The sequence below is a fragment of the Archocentrus centrarchus genome, chromosome 21 (genome assembly GCF_007364275.1).
Source record: "Archocentrus centrarchus isolate MPI-CPG fArcCen1 chromosome 21, fArcCen1, whole genome shotgun sequence".
Taxonomy (NCBI): domain Eukaryota; kingdom Metazoa; phylum Chordata; class Actinopteri; order Cichliformes; family Cichlidae; genus Archocentrus; species Archocentrus centrarchus.
This window is the reverse complement of record NC_044366.1, coordinates 13,002,649-13,014,080: the sequence shown is the minus strand read 5'-3', so window position 1 is coordinate 13,014,080 and position 11,432 is coordinate 13,002,649. Positions and strand designations below refer to the sequence as shown.

The following is an 11,432-nucleotide window of genomic DNA, read 5'->3' as shown; positions in this document are numbered from 1 at the left end:
GATTTAAAGTAATGTGAAAATGCTGCATTGGAACCTTCTCTAAACATATAAATAGAAAATGCTGCATGTTTGCGCATTCGCCACACTGTTTTCCTCACCCCTGCAGTTTTATATTGTCTTCTCTATACTGCTGTGACTCTTTTTCTCCGTGGTATCATTAGAGTTTAATCTAATCTAAACAAAATTAAATAAAGCTGCAATGATCTAATTCAATCTAAATTTGATGAGAAAGTTTATAGAGTTTTAATGTTAGCCCTTCTCGAACCTCCATTAGGTGTTCATTGGACCTGCAGTATTAAAGAAATAATTGGCAGTTAAGAAGGAAAGACTGCAAAGAAAGTTTTACTGCAAATATCGATCTGATCCTAATGTTAATATTGAGGCTCGAGAAGATGAATATGAAGAAAATTGGATGTTTCACTGCGTTCTCAGCTTCTTGGGTGTTCCTTGCCATTTATTAAACAGGAATCAGGTATCACTTAAAACACAGAGGACTTGGTAAATCAAGCGTAATCAGCAGGACAAGGGTTCTGCGACAGTCCCAGCACGCTTCATTAGGCTGCCCTGTTGACACAAACAGAGCGATGAAAGCTGAACCTTTCACTAATACCCCTAACACCCGTAATACTGATACAAGGAGGGCAAATTAGCTCTAATTACCCCAGTGATTTGTAGACACTGAGCTGACTTGTGGAAGTGAGGAAAAGATGTTTGAATGGAAAAGGGAAGCAAAAAACAGTGAGAAGGATGTAATGAGGGATTATGACTACCATGTGCCTGTTTTACTTTCCATTTCTTTTTTTTTTTGTACCTATATCTTCTCTCTTCTTCTAACCATCCTCATCTGTGTATTTATATAGTTTTGTATTCAGACAGCTGGTGTTGTGTCGCTGATTGTAAAACTAATCATCTGCTCAATTACTCTGGAATGTGTAGCTGGGCTGTGTTATGACCAATCAGCTTTCCCTCTCTCACTCTTTTTTTTTTTCCGTCTCTTTCTGTGGGCTCTCTTCAGTCTGCTAGTCTAAAACATATGTTTTCTGTTTCCCCTTCTTTCCTTCACTTGAGCTCAATCGATTCAATTCACTTTCGCTGCCAAATCTGCACAACAAAGCAAAGCAAATAAAGAAAACACTGAATCACATTCAATACACAATCAGCTTTTATCTGTTAATTTCTCACGTGTGACAATAGGATTGATTTGCTTCTTTTTAGAGGTTTGAAGTGTGCCATGTCGGGCGGATTATGGCGGAGACTTAGATGTGTTTCAAATGAAGATTCCTCTCCATGCAACCTGCTGTTGTTTGACTCAGCACCTTTTCAGACAAAAAATCAAAATGATTTACCAGTGTTATTTTACCAGTAAACTTAGTTGACATGCATATAATTGAGTACAATTTTTTTGCATTGTAAGCAGTAATAAAAATGTACACAATATGGCATCCTGATATAGTGAGATATAAAATTACTTGATGAGATCTGAGCAACATCCATCTAAGCAAATTAAATGGATAACAAGGAGACTGGGATTTAGATGACAGCAATGATAGAAAGTTCATTATGAATTGATATCATGGAAGATTCAAAAGGTGCACCCCAGGTCAGGGGAAAATTTGAATGCCAAGAAAATAAAAGAGAAAATAAAACTATTTACTTTCCTTTCTTAAAATAAATGCATTTGTCTGCCGTACAAAGGATGCGGAAATTGGTCATCGAAGAGGCAATCATGGCAATGAGGAGATGAAGAGCAACAGCCTCAGATTGGCACGGCACTCATCCTTTGCTCATTTGGTATCTTTTGTCCAGTGAAGCACAGTTCTGTGTGTCTGTCTGTGTGCGCGTGTGTGCGCCTCGGTTTGTAACTGGATTCTTCTGACGTACATAAGTGCAACTTTGAACTTGAGTGCAAATAGATTCAAAGATGAAATTGATTCAGTTTGGAAATATCTATCAAATAAGATTTATAACAACAAATTCACATGAAATGAAAATTGCTGTATTAACTTATCATATCAGTGATGTTAAGCAGCACAACATGTGATGCTACCATCCTTTACTGCTTGAGATATTTTTACTGTAACATCAACACAAAGCACAGGCTACTCAGACTTAAAAAAAATAAATCTTATACTACACATGCAACATTTCCCCAAACTCTTTTACCCCATGGTAATTCTATAATTGACAAATTAATTCACTTTCATTTAACTTCCAGGTCTGTGTATCTGTATTTTTGGTGTTCTTCTTCCTGCAGTGGAAGTGCCTGCAGGGATTCTCCAAGGCTGCCAGTGGGATGCCTGTTTGCATGTAACTGCACTACATGCTGATGTGGAGGGTGTATGCTAATGTAAACGCTTGCAGATTGTGGCTTTTCAATTTTCCTTTTTAAAATGAACCCAAACATACACATCAATATCTTCAGAAAGCATAAGAGACACAGCTACATCTAAGGTAGATGATTGCTCCAAAGGGGTGTAGTGCTTGGTTACAATGCTGCGCTCTGCAAGACAAAAAGAAGGCTATATAACATAGATAAATGTGATTTTGCTATTTTAGAAATTGTGTTATTGGTGTTCAAATGGAATACATGTAACATATTGTATAAAATGCAATTATATATATATATAAAAAAACTGAAACATGCTTGCGGTGGAAATTTTGACATTAAGCATTGTAAGAGCTCCCTGAAAAGCCCTCAGTTCATCCAAAATGCTGCAAAGTGCAACAGGGAATTCGAAATTTCTCTCTTCATTAATGCACTGTTAAATCCAGAATTGAATTTAAAATCCTTCTCACACACAACATCTTGAATAATCAGGCCCTATCATAACTTCAAGAGCACCATATTATCCTAATAGAGCACTTTGCTCTCAGACTAAAGGCTTACTTGTGGTTCCTGAAAGTAGAATGGGAGGTAAAGCGTACAGCTATCTGATCTCTCCTATGAAATAGGCTCCCAGTTTGGATTTGGGAGACAGACACCTTCTCTGCTTTTAAGGTTAGTCTAAAAATTTCTCAATTTGGTTCAGGGTCACCTGATCCAGCCCAAACCAAATGTATAAGTTTGTTGAAAAGGAAAGTTTTAAGTCTAGCCTTAAAATACACGATGTTTCTAATTTTAGTGATTTTGCACAAGTGAAAAAAAAGCAATCCTACATGTTTGTTTAATTTGCACATTGAAGGACAAATCTTGATAAAAATGACTCCAAGATTCTTCACAGTGTTCTTGGGGGCCAAGGTAATGCTACTAGATGATCAGGCTGGTAGAGAACTTCCCATGATGTTTCTTCTCCATTTCCTTCTTTAACTACTATATGCCATTAAATTGTGTCTTCTCTTTCTGATAGTTTGTGTTTTGTCCTGTCTCCTTTTGTTCTCCTTTTCTTTTTCCTCTCATTGCTGAACCAGTTGGGACAGATGACTGTCCCTCCCTGATGCTGGTTCTGCTGGAGGAGTTTCTCTGTTAAAAAGGAGTTCTTCCTCCCCACTCTCCACATGTGCTTGCTCTGATTGTTGGGGTTTTCACTCTAATGTTGTAGGATCTGTACTTTCCAGTATAAAGCACCTTGAAGAGACTGTTGTTGTGAATTGGTGCTATACTATAAATAAAATAGAAAATATGTAAACATAAAATACATAAATTAAATTTTCTTCTTACCTTTGTAAAGAGCCAATGGCAAAACAAAACAAAGACAGAAAGTACAATTTAACAATCTTTCATTAAAGAGAAGTCCAGCTGATGTAAACACACAGGTCACTGAAATATTAAAGATAGAAATATTCAGTTCTGACTAAATAAGTGTTTCTCCCTCAGGCGTTTCTTTTCTCTGCATCATGATTTGTTGATAGTTTGGATGGAAACGCAGCTGCTGTGCTCCAGATTTAAAGTCCTGCTGTTTAGTCGAGATGGAGAATGAGATACGTGGGAGCGGAGCTGGAATGTTAGTGGGCTGGTACTGCTGATCATACCACCTGGTCAGACCACTCACTGCACACACACACATACACACACACACACACACACACACACACACACACACACACACACACACACACACACACACACACACACACACACACACACACACACACACACACAGTGTGCTTCCATTAGTTCAGGGGACATTACAATGACTTGCTCTAATTTCCTATGAGACCAAACTTTAACCCAAGACTTTACCCTAAAAAGGAAGGATGTATGTTATGGGAATGCGGGTTTTGACCACACAATGTCTAAATAGATTTGTGCCCCCACATCATGTGTAATACAAATTCAAGCACACACTGCTTGTGTAATCAGTTAATGGTTACAAGAACTCAGACAAATGGGTGACATCGGGATTGGGTGCTGTGATAAACATTGTGTATCTGGAGTGTCATTTAATTCTTCAAGCTTACAATCAGTGAAGACTTTCATTCAAATGATTGATGCTTCTGATGTAAACACCGTATCAAACTTAAATGTGGTGCATCAGTTCAGAATTTCTGTATGTGTGTGAGCCTGCCACTGTCCGACATGCTTCCTGTCCAGACGGAAATGCATTCCTTGGTGTGTGTTTGTCAGTCTGGGGGTGTACGTTTTTTAATGTGTGTTTGTGTGGAAAGAGACAACAGACATTTCATGGTATCAAACAATAGCTGTCTGTGGAATGTAGACCACTTCCCTTGGTACTACAGCACAGCTCCTGTTGGCTGAATTACATAAAATACATAAAAGCACTGAAGTTACACGATAGTGCAATAACTGTTTCAGTATCCTTTTTTTTTTCCCATGTGGTGTTTTTAAAGATATAGTTTGAATTTTCTAAAAGTACCTTTTACTGGAGACAGTCTGTATCTTTAAATATTCTGAGAAAATTCCATTTAGTAACACAAATAATCTTCTGTTTTATAAACAGAAATCTATACCCAAGCAGTAGAGTACAAAGAGGGACCATTTCACAACAAATTAACACAAGATGGGAACAGCAATTTGTATCTAAATGTTGCCTGTAATAAACCGATCCTTTCCTAAATTTTGCTCAGTGCACTTCAGATTGATGCATTTAAAAAAGTGGGTGTGGTTAGTGTCCTTGAATTCTACATATACTGTAAGGGGAAATTTTCTGTCAGAGAGAGAGAGAAAAAAACAAAACAAAGCACTTGCAAAATTTATGTTTTTCAGTCGATGAATTTATTTCTTAAACATACCATATCAATATTTACACTACACATTCCCCGAAAGGCAAATTTGAAAGGCAGCTTCCAAACAACAATTTTAGCAGAAGTCATCCAGCAAATGACAATGTAGCATGGCTTAACTGCACACAGACAAAAGCAATTTACAGTCATCAACAAACATTTATTGTACAAAACAAAATGTGGATCAAAATCAAGCTCTTGAAACAGAACCACTTAGTCACACATTGCATTACATTGGTATTTTGTGCTGACAAAGAAGAGACCTTCCATTCTTAAAGCTAGTAGTCTTTTTTTTTAATCGTTCTTCGAGGGCCTTGACGTGCAGCCAAAGCATATTGATCACTGCCATTTAAGTCCAAGCCTGAGTTCATATCAATAATTGTGTGGACAGTGCAGGACTCGTAGATTAAGCTACAGTTAGCATTCTATAGCTACATTTTGAATTACAGTGCTGGTGTTGCAGCCATACATTGATAAGCCACATAGTAAGTCCTTTTTGGCATGAATTGAGCTTTTTGCCAGTCCATCAGTTAGAACCAAACTGATGTCTTTGCTTTGGTCTGATCAAGAGCTGCAAAAAGAAACAAACAGGGTTAAAACATTATTGTGATTTTAAGATGTAATGCCCAAGTGAAAATACATGCGAGGTTTGACAAATGCTTGTTAGAGTTACTGAGCTTTTTTATTTTATCTACCTGAGTCATACACCTCCAAAGATCCGTGGAGGCCAGAAGGGGTCCAAGTGACAGAGGTAGCCGTGACATTATTGTTGCTGCTGGGATCGATCTCTGCCTTCACCACCTCGCTGTGTGGGGAACTCCCTGTGTTAGTAGATGGCTGATTTTGACTCCTAACACCAGGCAGCAGGAGTGAATTGAATCTGGGATCTAATGCTGGGCTGTGAGTTGGGTATGTATGAAGCATGGGGTGATGATGCCGGGTGTGAATGTGGGGATGGTAGACGTCATGAACATTTGGGTATCCACTTGTGTTCTGGGGGTTCAGGCTGTAGGTCCAGCTATCAGGGAGGGTAGCTGCAGGTGACAGGCTGGCTTGGGACAGCATGTGGCCAGCCCACAGGGCTCCATCCTGGTGGTTAAAGGAAACAGGGCTGGAGGAAAAGCCTGGGTGGACTGAAACAGAGACAGAGTGGACACAGGAATTGTTCTGGGATGGATAAGCGCTGTTCCAAGCTGAACTTCCTTGACCTTCAGAAAGAGAGCCACCATCTGAAATAACCACATCACAAAGATTTAAGAGACTCACACATATGCTATTTTTAAATCATTTTTTTTTTTATAGATTTGTATTAAATTTTAAGTGGTTTGTAAACTATTTAGATAGGCAAACCAAGTCAATGGGTCAAGTGCCAAGTCAGTTGTTGCCCCTCTCACCTTTCCATATAGCAGTGGTGGCTGATGCCAAAGGCTGAGTCACTCTGATGGGCTTGTTCTCACCGCTGAAGGTGCTGGACTGACTGAGAGCACGAGAGAAGTGCTCATCTACCACATCACCGATGTTACCTTGGAAGTAGGTAAACAGTACACACCGGGAACTCAAGTATTCCGTTTCTGTTGGTTGAGTACCATCCTTTGACTCTGAATCAGATGAAGGCCTACTGCCTGATTCAGCACCTGGTGCTGCAGGACCCTGCTGCAGGCCCTCTTCCCTGGGTAGCATCCCTCTTCCTCCTCCTTGTTGCTGGTCCATACATTCCTGCATCTTACTGTAAACACCCAGTTTCCTCTGGAGGAAGATATGAATAGAGATTAAATGACCAATTTAAGCAAGAATAAACAAAATTTTAAAAGAACAATTTTATTAGAGTTTGAATTGTACAATAATTATCTTTGTGTTGGTTCTGTATACATATTTTACAGGAGACAATAACTTCACACTGGTGGTGGTGCTAATGCTTGTATAGAGTCCCACATGACATAAATAAATGACAAGCAGTTATACTGTACCAGTAATTATTTTATATAGAAGCTGACTGGGAGTCGTGTGAAAGTGAGCCCCCCCCATTTTGCGTTACAACTATTTGTAAAGCTCAATGTGCCTGATCCACATTCCTGAGTGACTGACTGGCTGTCATTACATCACCGTTTGACCGTAGGATTAATAGTTCCGTGTCATTACGCCTGACCTGTGTTGAATACCAAGCCCCAGACTGGAATTTAATCATACAAAAGGAAAATTTAAGGTAATAGTTATAGAAAGCAAAAACTCGAGGTACTATCCTAAACCGAAATCAGCTAATAAAGGATAAGGACTCTGAAGCAGAAACGAAATGAAACTGATTGTTCATGAAAGACATTTTATAAATAATTATACAGTTTGTTACCGTTGATGATATTTGCCAACTTTTTTTTTTTTTTTTGCTGTTGCTGCTGCTATAACATTTAAACCCCAAGTATCTCATTTTCCAACGTACTTTAATCTTTATAAAACTTTTGCTTGTACTATAACCGATAAAAAAAAAAAATACAATACTAATTTCGCTTTTCCTGTGAAATACAAAAGTTGCGTCACTCCGCGTTTCGTGGAAGAAATCACTTATTTTAAAGTGAAAAGAAAACTACGTGTCTGCCCGTCTCAGTAACTTAAAAAGTTCTGAGTGTCTCACCTGTTGTTGCTGGTGATGGTGGTTATAGTAAGTTGCCTTGTACGCCGCTGCTGGGAGGTAGTGCGCTCCATAGCTTTGGTGGTACATCACATCCAGACAGCTCATCGCGACGGAGCGAAACGGATAAGGAGATAAGGATAAGGAGGAGAAGAGGAAAGCCGAAGGAGAGAAACTGGCGAAACAGGGCTACTCTCCTTGAGACTTTAGACGGGCTGTGTCTTCTGAGCCATCAGTGTCTCCATATATGCCCATACGCATACAATAGCCATGTCGTTCAGTTTGCATATAAACAATGCGCCTCCCGTTGCGCGCTTCACCAGCACCACCCGGGGCCACAAAATGGATCAAAACGGTATAACACACACAGAGTATCCGGGAAAAAAACTATCTCCTGACAAGTTTTCAGATATCTCTTGATCGGATAAGCATTCCCTTCTCTCGTTTTTCTTCTCTTTCTGTTTTGAAGGGGAGTTATATTTAGAGAGGGCTGGGGCCGTTACGCACGCCCACCGGGGAAGGGCCTCTATGGCGCAGAGTTTAGTAATGCACTATTATTGCCATGGGTCCAAGTGTTTCTCAAGGTTTTCGCCCAGTAAACTTTAACATTTAACTCTTGTTTGGCATGCCACTACACGGTAAAATCTGAGCAAAGAGCCCAACACTCCTCGAAGATTAGAAATCACCATCATCGACCAAAAAGTTTTATTTATTGTTAATTTTTGATTGTTTTCAACTGGTTTCACTGCTCTTAGTACGGATGATTTTATTTCTTCAGTACGGATCTACAAAAACATTCCCCACAATGCCAAATATTAATCGTTAACCATTAATCATTTTACTCCTTAAGCTACAGTCAAATTTGTCTCAAAAATACTGCAACAAGCTTATTAAAAACACTTTGAGTTGCAATCCTAATATACAGTTAAAACAGTCAAGTTAGTCATAAGAAAGGCTGTTTTGAAATGTGCTAGTATGAGAATCTATGCAGTCAAGCAACCTCGTCGGGCATCTGTGAGCAATAGGTGCCTCTCAAAGGCTTGTGCATTATGATGACTAAAATCATATGTAGGAGAACTAATTTATTTTTCAACCAGAAGCCCAAAAATAAACAGCAAATTTATTTAAAATTTCCTGTGAACTAAAACTCAGCAGGGCCACGTTCTTGATCACTGATGGTGCCTCTTCATCATCGTTTCCTCCTGAACGCTTTGATTGACCGAGCTGAGCTGTTTGCTGCCATCTATTGACAAAGCTAATGACATGACATGGTTATCACTTCATCCTATACTGCAGTAGCCCGCTAAAGACATCTTACCATCATGGATTTAAACTCAAATATGTGAGTTTAGATTGATGTTAGTAAGATAAAGACAAAATAGTTTCAGATCCAGGTGATTTCTCAAAATCCAAAAAAGGAGGAAAAAAAAAAAAAGACTAGTTTTTAATTTAATACTAAAGTTCAGGATCACTTACTGTCAGTGTTGAAACATTCCAAACAAACACATATATATTTGGTTCTGATCTTACTGAATGCATAGGGAGCACTAATAAGATAACAAATGATGTGATTTTAAGGAAAATATCTCACCCAGATTACTGCACAACAGAGGAGATGAGAAAGCAAATTGATAAATCTGATACTGATAAAAAAAAATTAAGGCATCCGCAGAAAAAATAGTGTGGCCATGACAGTAAATGATGAATCTCAAAAACCTGAGAGCCAACCGCACCTTATTACACTAATTAGCCTTTTCTAATTCCTGCTGACTTGCTGAGTTAACACTAAAATGCAACTGAAACACTCCCTTATTCTGCATTTTTCTGTATTCAGGTTAATGATACCAAGCTCCTTTGTTGCTATGATTAAGATTCTCCAACATTTAGTTGCCTTATATGCAGCATACCTGATCTTCCCCGTTGTTCAGTAAATTGTAAAAAATGACGGGTTGAGAGCTTTGTTATTGCCAGAATATTTCTTGGTAGAGATGTCCAATGAAAAATATTTATAGCATGCATGAATCCAGTACTGCTGAGATGAATGCAGAACAGCTTTGAGTGCTGTGCATACTGTTTGAAACCTTAGCACATGCATACATACACCCACAGTGTTTACAGTACGGATTGCCAATGAGTGTGTCCTGTTCATTTTCCCAGTAAAACAAGCCAACAGGCACACTGAAACTGATAAATGGACTCCAGTAATTATTACTCACAGAGAACTTTGCTTTTCCTACTTTCCCCTTGCCACATGTCAAAATGTCTCCCGTGAAAAAGGGTACACTACCGACCACTTCATTAGGTACACCTCTTTAACAGCTCATTAATGTAAATATCTTATCAGCTAATCACATGGCAGAAACTCAGTGCATTTAAGCATATAGACATGGTTAAAATGACTTGAGCCCAAAAGCAGGACCAATCCAGTACCACAAACATGTAACTCATGAAGTGGCTGGTGAGTATATCACCTATAATCAGTGGCCTGGTCCATTTTGGCCATCTGAAGTTCATGACAGGCTCTTTTACTCTTAAACCTTTCACACCAAACGTGTATGTTTTTCAGGTGCAATATTCCAATTATTAAATTTAAAATGCATGTAACAAATGCATGTACCATTTGTCTTTCTCACTTTATGCATGCCTTAAATCTGGCCCCCTCACCCCAGCACCAGCCGCCACTGTAGGAACACAACAGGAAGATTTATTATTAATTTTCTCCCCCTGCTGTTGTTGTTCAGTTACCAGATATGATGACACTTCAGGGACTGTGGCAAGCGAGTGTCATTATTTTCACTCATTTTTCATTCACTTTGATGTCACAAAGAGAGTGTGACTTATTCCTTCATAAGCAGAAGATGCTGAAGTGGGGCAGAGCTGTGGAGAAAACCAATACCTTATGCAGGAAATACAAAATTTTGGGGGGGTTTGGATTATTTCAGAATAACTCAACTGTTTGGATGATTGTGATGATGAAAATATTTTTTTTTTAACATTGCCAAAGGACTGAAAGCCAAATTAGCAAGAGGAGTATATTTTGATTCATTTTTTAAATTTTATTTAAATTTTAATAACTTAACTGCCAAATGTGTATGAACTCATTCTAATCACCTGAATTAATGGCATTTAATTAGAACTACCGAAAGGACAATTAACTAATCAGTTATACAGCGGATAAAACAATATCACTCAATCTTAGTCAACACAACAAAGATAGTGATCATCTGTAACTGGGACAATCTGACACATTACTCTGTGTGACAACACCAGCAGTCAAAGACTGATTATACAATTGTGCAGAGATGGCAAAGTTTATCCATATCTCTATCTAGTGTTATCCAGGAAAACCCATCCTTTGCTGTGTTTCCTGATTTTGGAAGTGGGGCAGTGGAGCACTCAGATGCCGGGAGACAGTTCAAGTATTCAAACTTTATGCTAGCATTCCATACACATTCATGCACACACTCTGCACAGTTCAGAGCATATTACAACATACACATACACACAAGTTCTGTGACACAGACAGTGGACCTCAGGGGCTTTCCACTAAACATCTGGAGAAGACTGTGCCTCCACTGCTCTGCTCCTTAATGAGGCACAGAGATGATTATTAGTGGATGTTTTAGAG

General features: G+C 38.8%; 1 protein-coding gene across 1 annotated transcript; it reads right to left on the bottom strand.

Moving 5' to 3' along the window:
* Positions 1–5,156: 5,156 nt before the first annotated feature.
* On the bottom strand, positions 5,157–8,259 carry vgll3 (vestigial-like family member 3). Its single transcript, XM_030758712.1, has 4 exons — positions 7,808–8,259; positions 6,576–6,927; positions 5,877–6,410; positions 5,157–5,752 (listed from the first exon to the last, which is right to left on the bottom strand). The coding sequence occupies exons 1-4, from the start codon at positions 7,910–7,912 to the stop codon at positions 5,712–5,714; spliced, it is 1,032 nt and encodes a 343-aa protein (XP_030614572.1). The 5' UTR covers positions 7,913–8,259; the 3' UTR covers positions 5,157–5,711.
* Positions 8,260–11,432: the final 3,173 nt, after the last annotated feature.

What these genes read in the sequence shown, in the direction of transcription:
- vgll3 (XM_030758712.1), bottom strand. Translation starts at nt 7,912, where the DNA reads ATGAGCTGTCTGGATGTGATGTACCACCAAAGCTATGGAGCGCACTAC. An exon ending in ACCATCACCAGCAACAACAG is followed by an intron (nt 6,928 to 7,807) that starts GTGAGACACTCA and finishes ATCTTCCTCCAG; the next exon opens with AGGAAACTGGGTGTTTACAG. An exon ending in CACCACTGCTATATGGAAAG is followed by an intron (nt 6,411 to 6,575) that starts GTGAGAGGGGCA and finishes TGGTTATTTCAG; the next exon opens with ATGGTGGCTCTCTTTCTGAA.